At 40.1% G+C, this 18,142-nt stretch overlaps 1 protein-coding gene across 6 annotated transcripts in view; it reads right to left on the bottom strand.

Moving 5' to 3' along the window:
• Window positions 1-18,142, bottom strand: part of adam12b (ADAM metallopeptidase domain 12b) — a 92,778-nt gene that overhangs the window by 48,345 nt on the left and 26,291 nt on the right. For 5 of the 6 annotated variants that reach the window (XR_013809460.1, XM_079688763.1, XM_079688764.1 and 2 more), the window contains one exon: window positions 590-668. Coding sequence is in view for 5 of the 6 variants with exons in the window: in XM_079688763.1 (XP_079544889.1) it covers window positions 590-668 (79 nt within the window). In the remaining variant the exon portion in view is untranslated. Of the gene's footprint in view, window positions 1-589; window positions 669-8,708; window positions 8,774-18,142 lie in introns of those variants that run through there. The other variant, XM_079688767.1, reaches the window with a different exon arrangement.

The following is an 18,142-nucleotide window of genomic DNA, read 5'->3' as shown; positions in this document are numbered from 1 at the left end:
GTCACCAATCCCTGGTTTAGGAAGAAGACACAAAGGCTTTCTTTCCTCCATGGCTGCTAAAATGTCCTTTTGTTGTCATGCAGGGACATCTTATTTCTACTTCAACTTGTGGAGTGAAAGCACCTTATTCATATAATGAAGAATCGATTCTGCCACAGTGAGTGTCCTTGATACATACTTAGAGTTTAAAATGAACATCAGGCTCTCCTAAATGTCCAAAAGTATGGAATAGAAAGTAAGAAAGGACTCAGGAATATGTCAGCTGCTGAAAGGGGATTCAATAATAACATCCTGATGGCTAACGAACAACCAGCATAACACACAGCTTATCATCATGTAAGCCACAGAAGCTTTTGAATACATACAAAACTAAAAATATTTAAACAATCTATTTATTTTCAATCCTGAATTAGATGTTTTAACTAATGCAAAAGGTACAGAGATGATTATCATTTATAACGGTTATCTTCCATGATTTAAAAAACCCATCTGTCTATGTGATCACTTTTAAGGGTCAGTTTTTACAGCATGCCCGCAGAGCACCGTCAACTCAACCATAAAAGTCAGAAGCACTGGAGGGCCACCGTACCGTGAAGTTGTGAGCACCGGTGACTGCTCTTCCATCCTCCTGGTAATGTGTCTCAGTGTAATGGCTTGTAAATAGACCCCTAAGAAGAAGAGAGCAAAAAAAGACATGTCAGACAACCAGGTAATTTTTCAACTGAAAAAAAACTGTATTTTAAGACTCCTAAGGAAACTCGACCCTTGGTTGACGATGTATGTAGATTCAGTGTTGCTTGTTAGGATTTAGGGGATAATGTGGATGAGGTGCTCAGTATTCTGAGGCTAGGAAAGATTTTCATTTCTGAGAATGTATTAGGCAATCTGTACATGTGCTTGAATCCCCTGGCATTCAGCATGACTCGGTGGAATCCCTGCTGAAATAATTATTTTCTTCGTGTGTGTTTCTGTGCGTGTGTGTGTGTGTCTGTGGGCATATTTTAAACTCTGTGTTTGTGTGTGTGTGTGTGGGGGTTTTCCTTCTAGGGCCATGAGCAGATGGACACAGTGAGCCCCACCCCAAACATTGGCAAAGGAGCATCAGGAACACCCATCTGATGCAGCTGCATAATCACACTGACACCAGGAAAGGATGATCTCAAGATGTGTGTGTGTGTGTGTGTGTGTGTGTGTGTGTGTGTGTGTGTGTGTGTGTGTGTGTGTGTGTGTGTGTGTTAAGTCTGTGAGTGACTTGATTTATTTCCAGATTTAAAAAAACTAAACACATTATGGACCAAAGGTGAATATAATGCGACAAAAGATACAAAAACAAAAAGTCAACTTGACTTTTTCCTGCAGAAAACATGGGATTCATAAAGAAAGAAGAAGATATACAAACTGGAACACAGTGTGTGTCCAGTTCACGGCGGAGTTCATTCATATCCCACAACGCCCTGCCATCCCACACAGCTTGCATGGACCAACAAACTGAATTAGTTGGGATCGGATAAAGCCAATAATATACTTTTTTGCATACTTCAGGACTTATTTTATACATAGGTCTGTACATTCACATTTTTTATGAGCTCTTTAAAAAAAGGATTAATCCTCGGTGGCCCGAGCCTGACCACATTTAACTTAATTAAATACTTATTATCGCTTTAATGTGCCTTATCACACCATTACCAAGCTCTAAAACAAATCTGATAAGCCACAGGCCAGTAATCACTTTAAAGAGGCCAGCATGTCTCATTATAAATGGATGACACATGAGTGGGTGGTGTGTGCTTAATGAAAATCCCTAAATATGTTTCTTTATGTTGACTCGCAAAGGTGGACTGCTACTTCCCTAAAACTACACAACACAATGACGTTTGGTCGAAAAGAGGACCATTTCAAAATGCTCTAATACAGGATGTGTTGGCCGTAAAGATAGGATTTGTGGTAATTCCCAGCAAAAGCTCACATGCTGTACTTTGGAGGCATTTTGGTAGAGCCAGCTTAGGGCAGCGTGGCTTTGATACTACGACACATACTGTAGTAAAGCTGCAGGTTTTACACGATGAAATCTGCTTCTAATCAACTCCTTGGCAAGAGGACATCGTTTATGAGGCCATCAATGTTTACTGTGTGTTTGAAAAGACTTTCCTTCAACCTTGCTGGTTACCTTTCAGCTCCTTGCATCCTAAACAGCTGAACATGACCCTGCTGGTGATCAAATGCCCTTGCTTCTTAAATATCTTCTGCTTTTTCACTGACCCAGTATATGAAATGTAATCTGAGCTGTTGGACGGACTACAAACCTTTAATAAACATACTCCTGGGCATATGTGTATTCAATACTGTCTCCTGGGCAAATGTGTATTCAATACTGTCTCCTGGGCATATGTGTATTCAATACTGTCTCCTGGGCATATGTGTATTCAATACTGTCTCCTGGGCATATGTGTATTCAAAACAAGATTTGACATTTGCGTTGAGACAAGATTGAGAATGTCATGCTTACTCAAGTGTTGCTCGTGTTCTGCCACTAAATCCCCAAAATGGAGGAAAGCGAGGATGCCATTTCTCTCTGAATAGCATGATACTTCTGTGTGATTGCACCTGCCTTCTTAGCAACAATTACACAGCTGCATGCCTGGTTTTGTCTCGAGAAACATGCAGCTAATCAAATGCAATTTAGATAGAGAGCGGCAGTGAGTATTGTTATGAAAATCCCCTAAGCATTCTCCAAGTCCTGTTTTCAAATGGTCCTTAAGTATTTGTTCTAAAGGCAGGAGGCGATATGTATTCTGAAACAGGATTGCAGAGATGCTGAAGGATGTGCTGAAGACAATAGTCATGTGGTGTTGATGATGATGGTCTCAACCTCAAACTGTCCATTTATTGAACAACTGCAATTGTTGAATAAGTTGCATCATGTTTTATAATGTGTGTTGTCAAATGTACTGTTCTAACTTCATATTTTGTATTCATTTAACAAAAATGATATATTAATCTACTATAATTGCTTGAGTCAATAACCATTGATTCAATGCTCCTAAGTGTGTGTTGCGAGTCATTAGACACAGTCTAACAACTAATTAACGATTCACAAATAGCCGCCCAGGTTAATTGTGATGAATGAGGGTCTCTTTAATAGCGGCTCTGGGGGAAAGAAAACTCTGTTATTTGTGTGAGAAAATAATCTCCCATCTCTTTTATTTAGCATCTTACAAACTGCTCTGAAGAATTAATTGAATTTCTCTGAAAAATTGTTTACAGCTTCAATTATTGATTGTTTTTAAACGCCTGATGAATGGCTTCCAACGCATTGCTTTAGAGCCCAGTATGTTAACTACACTAAGTGTTTAAACTTAATTACAAGTGTGACTAAGCCTATTATTAAGCTGTTACTACTAAAGCCGTTCAAAAAGATATGAAGGATTCTTGTCCACCTTTTCAATCCCTGATAACTCAGATGAACATATGTCCCTGTTCCCTTTCTATCTCTTGACTTCAGTGGGTTGCTGACAAACAGTACGTCTGACACAACAATCAATGAATGGCTTCCAGAGATATGACTAGCAAAACTCTGAGACCATACAGACAAGGACAGAGAAGAAAAACTCATTACTGTGTGCCGTACAACATCCCTTTCCTTGATATGACATTCTGTCCAATCTCAAATACAGCAGATAGAACTGTTGTTGTTGTTGTTTTTCAACCAAACATGTTTTTGGGTGAGTTTTATATAAAAAGAAGAACAAATCAGCCTTGCTCCAATGACATAATAGATGGAGCCCAAACTGCATGCGTCACACGCTGTTTACACAACTCAGTGTTTTTAAAATCATTCCTTTCTGTGGCGTGCATAGAGTACAAGTTTCGGAGCAAATTTAAATAACCGAGCTTCATTTACATATGTGACTCCATGCCTCATGTAATAATTCACCATTACACAAAGCCCCTTGAGCAAGGAGCCATTTGAGAGAAATATGGCTCTTGCACTCTCCCTGCTTCCTTTGAAGAGTGCTAACTTCAGTGATTTCTTTTAATCCCCTCTCCCCCCACCAGCCTAACCCTAAGCCTTCCTATAGCTGCGTCTTATGGTACAGTATGCCTAATTGAAAAGGAGCACACGACTACAGAAGGAGAGAGAGATGAAGAAGAAGAGAGGAGGAATTAAAGAGGTGTGGTTGACAAGTCTAATTCTATTTCCTCATACGGCTGGCGTTCCAAATTGATTTACATACAGCTCAATGTCCCTTTAGCTTAGACTAGGCTGAGGGGGCACTGGAGTGTAAAAGCCAGCAAAGTCAGAGAAAACCAGGGAGATGAGAATGGGAGGAGAGGAGAGAGAAAAACGGAAAAATCCCCTGAACTGCAAAATATGAGAAGTGCCTTCTTTGGCTTTGAGAAGGATTATTAACGTACACGCTAACAACCACATAACTGTAGTAAGCCATAAAAGTTCATTTGATCACTTGATCCATATTATCCGTTTGGTAACCGGCTTATAGTTGTGTCCTTAATCAGTGTTGAACTAGGTTACTAGGTTATACCAATAGAAATATGTGATGATGGTAAACACAAAAAGTGATTATATAATTCATCCTGTATGGAAACAATTCTATGTGGTCCATATCATTGCTCTGGAGCCATTTTACGGTGAACCAAAAAAGTGGAGAAGTCACGGGGGCACCAAGTCATAAGGAATCCTCCCTTTGGGAACAATGACTGTCCGAGCTAAAGTTTGTGCTAATCCATCAGGCAGATGTAGATATATATATATATACTGTATATAAAAGGAACATGTAAAAATGAAATCAGCTGGTGGCTCTATGACGTCAGGGCTGTGTTTCCTCTATATACATTCTGCAGCTCCACAAACTGATCAGGAGCACCTATAGTACAATCTCATACAGTCCTTAATATTCTCTGCTCTCATGGGACACATAGTACCAGGCTTAGCTTCACACACACAAGGAGAGGAGCGATGTGAAAGGTGAACGACGTGCTGATAGATTCGGTGGTTTTAGTAGAGCTACATTTTCAGTAATAAAAGATCAATGATGTTTTTATGCCCTTATTTGTCTCCATGACGTTGACTGGAAGGGATGAAACGTAGCCGTGGTGTGTTTTATGCATTTTTAATGCTACACTACTAGTCAGCAACCAATGACTACCATAGAAGGCATTTTGGCCTTTGTGTGAAACCATTTATTTGACATGTAGTATACAAACAAGCCATAGTTGTGTTTGTATAGAAAACTACAATTCTGGCATTTGCTCCAAGGTGTTCTTCATCACAGAGAGGAAATAAAGGATAACAGGCAACCTGCTTCCAAAGTGAAGCATGTTCATGTAGTCATTGGATAATAAATGATTACAGTGGATCTAATGCATGCCAATGTGAGAGTAGATCATTGGGATTTGCAAAAGTAACTCGTAAATATGTAGATATACTTTTGAGTGTAAAAGTTGAGAATGTAGTTTTGTGTGGCAGGAGGTAGAAGAAGTCCCTGGCCCATTTCCTGACCCAAGTTTTATGATAATACTAAAGTTGTGACATATGTCTTATAATAGATATACTAACCTAATGGTGGCACAAAGGAAGAGACTGTGGTTCACCAAAGTCATAAGGTTACCTCCTCTGTCATGTCATGTTTATCTACGCTTTATTTCTTAAGGTTCCTCACTTTGATCGATCGTGGTGACACACCAACTGTGTTTGAGTTCTGCTGCTAGTGGGGCTGCGAAGTCAGAATAATGAGCAGAGATAACCCAATATAAACGCTCCAGCAGGCAGCGCACCAATATCAAACAGACAGGCTGATCGGCAGAGCCTATTTAAATATTGACTGGCCAAAGCAAAGATGGCCCCTAAATGAGTCAAGGTCCATCTTTGCTTTGTTAATATTCACAGAGAGAGCAGCGTGGTAACTATAAAACAGTCTGCTGTAAGTTCACAAAGGCCCAGATGGCTTATCCCAAAACTAATCCGTCTGGAACATGAGACAGAAAAACAACAACTAATGTTGTTTACACATTTTGTTGTTGTTATTAAAGACACATAATAACCCTGCAGATACATATGTACCAATGACTCAACGTATGAGTTTACAGGCCAACAACTTACACGCAACTTTGTAGTTGACATTCGGTTCAGGTCCAAACGAAACATGGCTTTTTTTTGGTGCTATTCCATCGCCAAGAGAGTACACTCATTCAAACAACATTCTCCGTCTGTGTCCCTCACCTCAGGCTTCACAGCTCAGTATGTGATGTGGAGCCCAGGGCGAGTGAAGTCATCACATCAGTAAAACAGACGGCAGAGAGGGAAAAAGGCTCTCTGCACTAGAAAGCAGGAGTAAATGATGAATCATGGTATAGTGATACAGTCAGAGGAGGCCGTCTGTCTCTCGAAAACACTATCTGAAATTAACAAAAGCCCAGGCATTCATGTGAGAACACAAATGCCTGATGACAAATTCAGAAGACTTTTCTGCTTTAGCTCCATCACTGACCATATGATCTGCTTCATGACTGCTTGACCTGTTTTCTGTGAAGACTGTGGATCTCGTGAAAGATGATGAATGGGTAGTGACTGAAAGTAATAAGGAGAAATGATAGCAAGTGACAGTGAGGTTATAGGATGTTTTCCTCGGGGGATAGGAGGCTTCTGATGGTCAGTGTGTGTTTGGGGTAAAAACAGCATCCCTCTAACAGGAGGACACTGATGTACTGCGGGTCGCCATATTGGATAGCACCACTCTCCTGATCACTTTACTGCGCAAAGTGAGAGGTGACCGTATAACTTCAAAAGATAAATGCCTTAAGGTCAATGTAACATGTGTGTTTTTATGTCATTGGATTGGATTCTTTCATATTGTTTGAGCCCCTAACCATAGAAAACTTTTGTATCGACAATAGTATTAAAAACTTACAGATAACTGCTGTTTTCTTTTCTTTTAGGGTGATGGTCACATTATCTTTTATGCTTCCAGATATTTCTTCTTTTTACCACCCATTACATTTTAATGGCAGTGTTTTTTATGACCATAGTCCTTTTCAAAATTCCCGAATTGATAAGAGAAAAAGGGTAAAACTCTGGGCTGCAGGTGCAACACACGGATTAAAAACGCTGTGTTGTCGAGCCACAAACCTAACTCCTAATGAAAGCACATGATGGCTGTGAGGTATTGCGATTTGTACTGACGCAGATTCCTAGGTATTATATCCCTTAGTTGTGAAGTAAACGGCTAACAGCAGTGAGGTACTGCCTGGCTGTTAAAGAATGAACTGTTTCATAGCTGCTGGCCTCCACGTCCGGAATATATTATCCAATAAATTCCCGCACTTAACATATCTTTCCTTGTAACTGTACAAAGAGAATGATGTCATAATCCCCCTGCACCCTTTAAAGGAAACTGTTTTTTGGGATGGGGAACATGCTCTCATCGACAGTACAGTCAGAGTGAACCCTGCACATGAATCCAGGCCAAACGTCTTCTCTCTGGGTTCGGTCAGCTGCGGTAAAACGGGCTCCACCTGCCCACTTCGTACAGACTGAGCCGCTGGCAGCTGAGTCCTCTCACATATTGCACCACTGAGGCCGTTTGTGGTAATGACTGCTCCAAGCTTCCACAGCTAAACATTAGAGCGTTATGAAATGTGAAAGTGTGGCTCAAGGAGTGTATGAATTCTTTATTAGCCTAACAAAGCAGCACGGAATATTTCTGGGCACCCGGATGGCGATGGTACAAACTCAAAATGCCTGGAGGCAGAAAGACCACAACAAACAAGCAGTGAACCGTAAACTACTTTATATGGGGAGCTGTTAGAAAAATATGATTATGACAATCTATTGCGGGAACGAAGCAAACGGTTGCAAGACGAAGGCATCTTGTACTGATTTCTCACTGAGGAAGAGTCTAAATCCAAACTCAACCTCCTCCTGCATTGGAAATATTTTCTTCTACATGTTTTCAATTTATTTTGAGCAGTTCAACTGATAATAACTAATAACAACTGAAAATATGTAATTTTATTCTATAATTGATGATGTTGTGTCCGTTCCCTGCCTCCTCAGCACAAGCTTCCATATCATTTTTCTTTGGAGAAGATAAGTGTGCAGTTTTAGTCCTCTGTAACTTATGTCTACAACATAATTGATCATCTACATTTAAGGGGGTCGTCCGCTACAAAAAGCATTAGCAAGGACGTATTTATTTTGTACAGCAGACAGGCCTCAATGAATAGCCAGTTTTTCATTACAAAAATATAATGACATTTTTGCTAGCTTACAGAACCAGTACATCCTGAAATACTGAGTTTATTAAAGTAAGTATAAGAAAATATAAGAAATGCATCAGTGTTTTGATTGAGGTCATTTAAAAAGGGTGTGAAGCTAATAGGAAAACGTAGCACATCATGCCTAAATAAATTAAATGAATTTATAAATTAACTTAAATTAAACACTATGAACAAAATACTGAAAAATGTAAAACAGTAAATTGAATCTTTTGCAGAGGATGCCCATAGGTTAATAATCTGCATGCTTGCCAAACACAACACAAAAAGACATTTAGCGTTTGTAATATTCTCGTGCATACTGAAGCTGTTATATGGATATCAAGTGTGAGCAGTAGCATCACATCTTCATTCAAAGTTTAAAAGAAAGACGTATTATAAACAACCCCTGGAAATAATTTCTGTATGCTCACCCAGTGCTGAGATGAACTGTTTCTTGCTTTTGCTTCTTCAATATTCCCATCCAGAACAAGCTACACAGCGTAACTAATGAGTGACTAGGGATCTCCAAGGGACGCGGCCTATTATTATTCATTGAAAAGAGTAAACAAATGCATAAATGTTAATGTCAGAGGTTTCATATCTGTCCAATTAATCTATGGGGGCTCCCCTGGGCCGCCTCATTGTTAAGCCATACTATTTTTTGTCTGCAGGGGAAGTATGAAATTAAGAGCTGAGCAGAAAGAAAGAAATTCAGGACATTTTAGTCTTTCATTTATTTCCCCTTTCCTATTATTTGTTGTCTTACTCCTGTAAAAAAACTTGAAATAACTGTAGCATATCAATAATCTTCTACTCACACCAATGCCGCTCTTTTGAAATCCTAAAAGTTGAGAACTTTCAACTTCATGCTGCATGGAGCCCTTTTGCTGCACAAGATAACTGCTTTAATACAGCATGCCGCCGCTCCACTGGCTGCACACATCCCAGAACATCAGCTCTGAAGTCCCACACCGCACAAGGAATTCTTCCCCACCTCTTATAAAATGTCTCACCTCATTAAACCCACTCTTCACACTCATGGATGCTGTGTGGGTTCTCCAATAAGATAATAGCATGCAATCTGTCATTCTCCACTCCATTACCTTGCAAACATGGTGTGGGATGAAACTTCCACTTGGCACTGATGTATCATTTTAACATGAGGTTCAGGGTGAGCAGTCTGTCACTGGTGCTGATGCGGTGCAACGCGAGTCGTCATGGCTGCTGGGTATTGAGCGGGAGATGTCAATTATTGGATGGGCTATGGCTGGTAAAACAACAAAGTGCTTTTTAGTTAATCAGAGCCCATACTCTAGGTGTATTGCTTTAAGTGAGTCTACATCTCTCGGATGGCTATGGCCAGAGTAAGCTGTTATATCCAAAGACAAAATGGTTAGTTCACTACTGACACCTGACTGATATCTCGACAGGAACACTAAAATGGTACTAGAACCTAAAACATTAGGACAAGTAATGGATTATACCCAAGGTAAGGTACCTTTCTAGTTGAGTAACTGTGCAACACCATTGAGGAGTCTTAAATACAATACTGCGCAACATTTGTTTACCATCTGAACTCAGCATAGAGCCAGTGATGATAACAATGTTACACATTGATAAAACAAAGAGTAGGACAACCCAAGAAACACCAGCAGTCTGACACAAGACAAATTATAAGAATAAAAGTCTGTTTTAAACATCACCGTTTACAGAACTTACTGTACTTGACCTGGTTGTGTATTGATACACTTTACCAGTGCATTTATGGGTTATTACATTTCAGCACTAATTAACTTCAGTTTTACACCCATATTAAGTGGTTCAGATGTTTGTTTACAGCTCATCTTAATATCATTGTCAGACTTTTGATCTATGCAATTGCTTTGGTGAGTAAATTATTATTAAAACTGAGAAGATGAGCAAAAAATTGAAAAAAATGAAAAACCCACTTGTGAACAATGATAATAAAGACTACTATGGCTAGGGGTGTTTACATACAGCACACACATGGTAGCTATAGATTTCCCGTTTCTGTTCCAAGAAACCATGTTCATACTTTGAATAAAAATGTAAATCTGATTTTCTGCAGATTCAGAACAAAATCAGAAACAGCATGTCTTCGTATTTGTGTCAAGAACATTCCCACTGCTTCTGTCTGTACACAGCGCTGGATGATGGGCCACTGACCCTTTGTTGTCAAGTTGAACCCAGCAAGGCAAAAACTTCCCCTCCATCAGTGATGTCATATGATGCACTTCCTCTTTACCTTGTTTTCCAAGGCACATCTGGATTTATTGTTAACACACATTTCCTCTCATGTGTATTCAGCTACCGTGTGTGTGCTGTATGTAAACACCCCTAGTCATCTGAACTGATGAATGCAAGCCGTGCATTGTAGTGATAAAGCTGTTTGTCACATTGGGCTGAAACCTACATTATGTGAACTTTGAGGGTTCCAAAAGGCTGTTGTACACTGAGTATCACACACACACACACACACACACACACACACACACACACACACACACACACACACACACACACACACACACACACACACACACACACACACACACACACACACACACACACACACACACACACACACACACACACACACACACACACACACACACACACACACACACACACACACACACACACACACACACACACACACACACACACACACACACACACACACACACACACACACACACACACACACACACACACACACACACACACACACACACACACACACACACACAGCGGTGATATGTGTTTGTTATGTTTAGTTGAGTCACAAAGGCGAGGCAGAATGTAATACGAAATAATCTGCTCCATACATGATAACGCCAAATCTTAAATGCTCCAGACCAGTGGCTTTAGCTCTGCAGCATCGGCAGCAATCTCAATCATTCCTTTAATCTGTATCTCAAATCACCTGAATGGGCTGATAGCATGGTGTGCGATATTGCTGGCATTAAACATATCAGATAAACACCACTGAGCGTGCAAAACTGCTGCTAAGCTGTGCCGTCTAGGGCAGTGTTTATTTCTCATGGGTCCACTACAAATGATCCACTCTTTGCACCATGCTGAGATATAATGTAGATGAGGTTGTGAATTAAACACAAAGCTATTTCTACTGTGAAATTTCACATTAAAGCTTTAATGGTAGATGTTGTGTGTGATGAGGGATTTCGATCATACTGTTGGCAGATTCACTGGCCTGGAATGGCTGTATCCTGGATTACAGTTCACACATACATTTTATTATCTTGAAAAATCTATTTATGTACAGGGAGGTAATGCAATCACTCATCTAACATACTCTGCGGGTTTTTTCACAGCAGTGTTTCCTGCTGATGCAGATAAATGATGCGTAGGATAAATATGAATATTATGCACCATGGACATCTGTAGCCCCACTCTCCAACATATCAAAAACTCCAAAGCTGATAAGACATTTTCTGCTTACCTACACCAAAGCAATCATTCACTCCAATGACACCATACTACAGTATATCACACTGTCTAATTTCAATACAAAAAGAGCAGCAGCCTTTTTAAGTAGTTAGTGAACAACTCGGCAAATGCCTCACATCTCTGTTCTTGTGTGAAGGCTTTCAGTCTGTGTTAAGTGCCTCACAGTTGTGCTAGCTGGCACCTTTGACATGTGACCCACTCTTGGTACAGCATATGTGAGGTTAAAAGCAGTTACATTTAAAGATGTTCCACTCAGTGTTGTTTTGCATAACTGAGAATTACTGAGTGACTACACCCACACCACCCTCTACACTGCTGCAGGCCCCTAAAAATAGGTCTGGAGCAATTGTACAAATATATGATGCCATACCTTGGAATACTGCATTAGTGCAATCATGTATGTAACGCTTTCATTAAATACAAAAGAATAACAGAGAAAACCCAAACGTCTTATTGCATAATTGTTATAAATATTGGAGAATACTTGAGTTTATCTGGTGTACTCTAACTACATATTTACAGTCTACAAAGGCTAAAATCCCAAAGTTCCCTCCAGAGGGAGTTTCTCTGCCACACCCCCCCCCCCTTTGCCTGAAACGCCTCCATTGGACTCTTTTGTTTACTTCTGTAACATAGTGACATCACTATGTAACACACAGCTTCTATTGGTTAGCGCTCCACCACATTGTGCATGAAAGGCTAAGGGGGACATCCATAAGCGGTTGACGAATCACAAGAGAGCCGGCCAGCTAACCAATCAGAGCAGCCTGGGCTCTGGTTTCTGACAGAGGGTGAAAAGAGGTGCTGCAGCACAGGCAGTATGAGACAAATAAAGCACTTTATGAACATTACATCACAGTAGAGGCGGAAAACAGAAATATGAACCTATAAATAAGCGTAATGGGCTTTTAAACATCGATCTGGTCAAGAAAAAAGGCTATCATATCAAATATCTTATACTCAGTGTAGTTCCAGAAATCCAAAATTCGGCTCACAGATAGCAAATAAGCTTGACTCGGACAAAATACGTCTCAGGATAGTTTGTTTTTTACTTACACAAAAAGTATCAAATACGAACACATATTCTCTCAGCTAAAAAACTATGTTGCTCGGTGCTTCTTTCTCCTTCTCACACACACAATCACTAGCAGCTGCCGTCGGCTATAACGTCTCGTAATCACGTACAGCTTCGGTCGCCTATGCCGTCAATTTCACACGGCTGGTTCAAATAAATGATACGATAGCACTAATAACAAAGGATTATAATATTCAAATATATCAACTATACATTTTAACATATGGCTTCTACACTCAGAGATCTCCACTTCTGAACAAATCAATCTCATTTTAAAGAAACGATGGAGGCAATAAGTGAACCCCAGATTAAGAGAAAAAACGTACTTCGAGGGACTTTGAGCTAGCTTGGCTCTGATACTTGGCTCTGATCCCACTGGTCAAAAAACTACCACTCTAATCTTTTCCCCAAGCAACGCCTAAGACTGCTCTCTCTCTTTTTTTTCTTATATTGTCCTTCAGGACTGGGCAACTTTCCCCAAGGACACTCTGCAGTATCCAGAAACTCTTGAGCCAACTAATTAAAGATGGCAGGAGGCGAAATGCGATTAGTGTGTGCTCTAAGCTTAACAAGAGCTACAACTACAAAGTCACAAGGGTAAAAAGTGGTCAAAATCTAAATCGGATCAATACTTAAACAGAAAGGAATGTGTGAAAACTGTCTGATAGTCGTGATCCACATCTCATCTCTCAAGACAAGATGTGTCTTTTTCACAAGTGAAAATATCTGACTGTCAAAGTATTTTATTCTCAATCTCACATTGCCAAAAAAAAGCCAGAAGGATTTAAAGAACTCTAAGCCATTGCAATTAACCTGTATGAAAGTCTTATATGACGTCGGTGGGTTTGCTATTTTGGGTACCAGAATACCAATGAAATATTATTCAGGTCGATAAGAGTAAAGGTCACTAATAGGCGGGCGGCAGACCGAAAAATTGATTCGAATTATTACAGCTTTTCCATTTAAACCAGTGCAGCTTTTCCAGCTTTAACAGCACCAACGACCCACAGACCTGCTGCATGCATTGTAAATCATCTCAGGTGCTGCTATTCAGCCAATGAAATCAGTGCGTTCAGATAATCATTGCTACTCAAGACTGAGACACAAACTGGATAAATTATACTAGAGAATTTAGTGAGAGAAGTCATTTCCACAGGGCGTGCATGTGTGAAGTGATTACCTTTACATGCTAGCTTTTTCCCTTTGTTTTTAGTCTTTATTCTAAGCTAAGCTAACCAACAGCTGGTTGTTACCTTGTATTTTAAAACCACACGAGTCAAAATGTTCCCCTCTCAATCTGGAAATCATAGAATAAAGAAGGCATACAAAATGAAGCAAAGTTTAGGTAAACAGCTAATGATAACCTGTTTGTAGGTGACTGGTGTTTAACCTTGTGAAAGTGATGGTGACAGGTTGAACAAAATGCCTTGGCATCCAAAGTAATGTCACACAGAGCTTTGGCACCAAACTATGAGTAGTACACGTGTTGGCCCCAAACAGCAGCCTGAGGTCCACCGTCCCCACTGGTGCCTGGTCTCAGGTTGCACGATGACAGAAGAGATGCTCAGAGGAAACTCAAGCATGCATGTAGAGAGCGTGGGAGGAAGGGAGGAAGCGACAACAAGAGATAAGAGAGGGGGGTAGAAAACCTGGTTATAGATACTGAGCCATGTCACAGGCAAAGAGAATCACAACAACTTGAACACAGGCGTGCAGGAACAAAGGAAGTGGAAGTGATGGAAGAGTTGGAGGAAGAGGCAGAAGGAGAAGTAGACCGTCAAAGTGAAGTCTAGTGCTGCTAAACATTCAGAATTGGACGATATAAGGGGGTTCTTTTTAATAATCTAGTTTTTTGGCTAGGATAATGGTTTTCAGCTGTCCATTAGAACATTTAATTATGTCAAGCCTTTCATTTTTCTTTAGACTTCTTTCTGCTTTATCCATTGTTTCGCACACAGAGTTTACTTGGGCAGGCTGCCAAGGAATATTAACAGATCTCAAGGTGGGTTTATTTGGCGATATGGAGATAAGGACGCAATCTGCTATCACAATCCCTGACATGCTGTTGCCAAAGGCTCCTAGTGACACATCATGAACACACGAGGCTCTTAACCATGCAGAGCTCGCAGCGATTTCTTTGAAAAATAATCTTGATAGCCAGCGTCATGTTTAGACATACGATGGCTGAGACAAGTAGACACGCGGTGTAAAATAACATGACCATTTTATTTCATTGAATGTGCACACAGCATTTGATTTGCTCAACCCTTATTTGCCTATTGCATTTGTTGCTTATATAATCCATAGACATTCAAATATGCGTAATTACTTTAGTATTTTTTTTTGGACGTAAATTATGATTATGGATTTTTCTTAAAGGAATATCGTCCATAGGGGAATTTCAACATTAATCCATCTCTTTCCTGACCGTATGCAGTTGATTAGGTCAGCAGAAAAGTCGATATTAATGACTACATAAATGCAAAAAAGTGTATTTTACAACCTCAATTAGCATCAGAGTTGACAAACAAGCTGGCAGAGTTCAATGCCTCATATTCTTTACAGACCCACTCAAGGATACCTAGGATCTCTCTTTGTTTGGTCTGCGCTACTGTCATTGAACAGCCTAAGTGATATTACATCTCCTCTGTGGTACCACACAATGACACAGATCAAGGCATTGTCAGTCGTGTTATTGGAATTGAGGACATTTTGTTTCCGCATTAAAAAATAAATACTCTGAGGATGTTGCTATGGGGATTTTTTCTTTGTCAAAAAACATAATGATGTTGTTTAGATGTAGCCATGTGTTTCAAAAGGGCTCTTTCCGCTTTTCTTTTCCTGCCACAGAAGAATGAAAGGAAATGTTCTCACTGGCAAACGCAGGTTGTTTTGCACAGAACTGGTTTGTCTGTGAACACTCAGCTCAGAGGTTCAAGGAGAAAAGCTGGAGAAAATGTAAAATAGTAGAATAGCAATGGAATATAAATAAACTACTGTTGGCAATGTTAGGACATGGGAAGAATAACGAAATATAAGAATATAAAAATAAATGTTTCTGTTCATACATTTATTTTCTATATACGGAGAGTTGTAATGAACTATTCTCTGTAGAACCAATATGTTGGTTTGGTACTGACCAACATGTATCCATAGCACAGAGAAGTGCAAATGGATGCCTAAAGCAGGCACTAAAGGTCAGATCAGTTTCATAATCTTGCTTTTCATTTTTTAGTAGTGTTTAGGTTATAATGTTGGCTGTCTTGTCCTTACATTTGAGTATTTTTTTTATTTGTTAACAACAGAAAATATTACTTTTGAAAGAAGAAATAACATGTTTGAATTAAAGTTAAACAAATAACACACTGTTGCTTAACCAATACAATCATTGGCTTTAATACTGCCTTTTTTGGTCTGGTATTGCCCGAAGCTTATTTTACCAATGTTATCTAATTCTAGAAATGATCCCACGATTGTCACTTGCGGCCACACATCTTCGAAGGAAGACTTCTAGTATTGAACTATTTCACTGGGCTTCAGAAATCAGAAATTAAATGTAGAAAACTTCAGTAAGTGTATCAAGCTGTGAATCTTTGACATGTCTTCCTCTCTCACACACACTCCCGCTCACCAACACGAGCACCTTGGTCTCCCAGACAGTGCTATTGAAGTCTTTAATCAAGACTAATGTGGAATGTCCCATACGACCACCATTAATCATCTGAGGCTGGCCAACTGTGCCATTGATCAATGCTTTACATCAAAGCCGCTGCTGCTGGCACAAGTCTGCATGTCTGCCCAGCTCTGTGTGCAATGTGACATGCCAAGCCTTATACATTCTATATGACCTGGTATCTGCCATTGCTCTTATGTTTAAACATGTGAGAATCGGGAAAATGTTTTATCCTTTTTAACCCGGTTAAGCTACAGATTTTATTTGAACTGCTAAATATGGGGTAATATGCAATAAGATTTAACTGTTACAATTTAAGAAAGAACCCAAGAGGCCGATCTTAGTCACTTCCTAATGTGCTGCTTGGGTACAGAGCTGACAAAATACAATCCATTAGCCTGAACGAACAGGAACAGTTTGCAGGATTTGTTTTTGACAACTGTGATACATTTCAGGTGATAACATGTAAAACAGACAAAAGGTTCTGTGAATTCCCAGTGGCAGTAAAGAGACAAAAGCAGCGGCCTGTACCACACAGAAAGATCTAATCAAATCCAAGTTTAGGTGTTTTGTATGCTACCTATGGAAACACACCCATTTTATACACACACACACACACACACACACACACACACACACACACACACACACACACACACACACACACACACACACACACACACACACACACACACACACACACACACACACACACACACACACACACACACACACACACACACACACACACACACACACACACACACACACACACACACACACACACACACACACACACACACACACACACACACACACACACACACACACACACACACACACACACACACACACACACACACACACACACACACACACACACACACACACACACACACACACACACACACTACTGATTTCTCTCCTCAGCAGATCTGTCCTTGTCTTGCTGCAGCCAACTTTCCCTGGGACCGGGCCAGGCGGCTAACAAACAGCAGTGTATTAATTGGATCTGGTAGCGTGTTTATATTGCTAAGGACTGAGATCATTTCACACTGGCCTTGGAGCAGGTGTGCCAAATGAGCAAACTGCACAGGCTCAGCACATTCACGCAACAAAGGATGAGGCTTCACAGAAAACCTGACATAACTCCGCACAAAGAGGCACCACTTGCTAAGAAATTTGCATCCAGATCTGTTCAATTCAACAAAACAATGGTTGTTCCGTTTCCCTGGATTCTGCACTTTTTCCACCTCTAAACCTTCAATGTTTTCACCTTATTTCTCCTTCAATAGCAAAGCAAGGGAACTAACATCTACACAGTATTACTTTTATGTACCTCACTTGAAATGTTATAGAATAGCATGCTTACATTGTGTCTCAAGTACTGAAAATAGAAAATTCATGATGTGTTTGACAAAACTGGCAACATGAAATTGGGACAATTCTTCAGGGAGATATCCACATTGAGAGCATACGTTAGTGAGTGAAGCCTGGAGGGCCCTTTTGGGAAATATATGTATATGCAAACCACACCTGCCGTTATGCGTTTTTACTGCTTCTTTGGAGAAACCTTCTTCATTATTGTTGAGCAACTAAACTGTCAAGTATATTTCAGTGACATT

This window comes from Notothenia rossii, assembly GCF_949606895.1.
Source record: "Notothenia rossii genome assembly, chromosome: 6".
Classification (NCBI taxonomy): Eukaryota; Metazoa; Chordata; class Actinopteri; order Perciformes; family Nototheniidae; genus Notothenia; species Notothenia rossii.
This window is presented reverse-complemented; position numbering and strand designations above follow the sequence as displayed.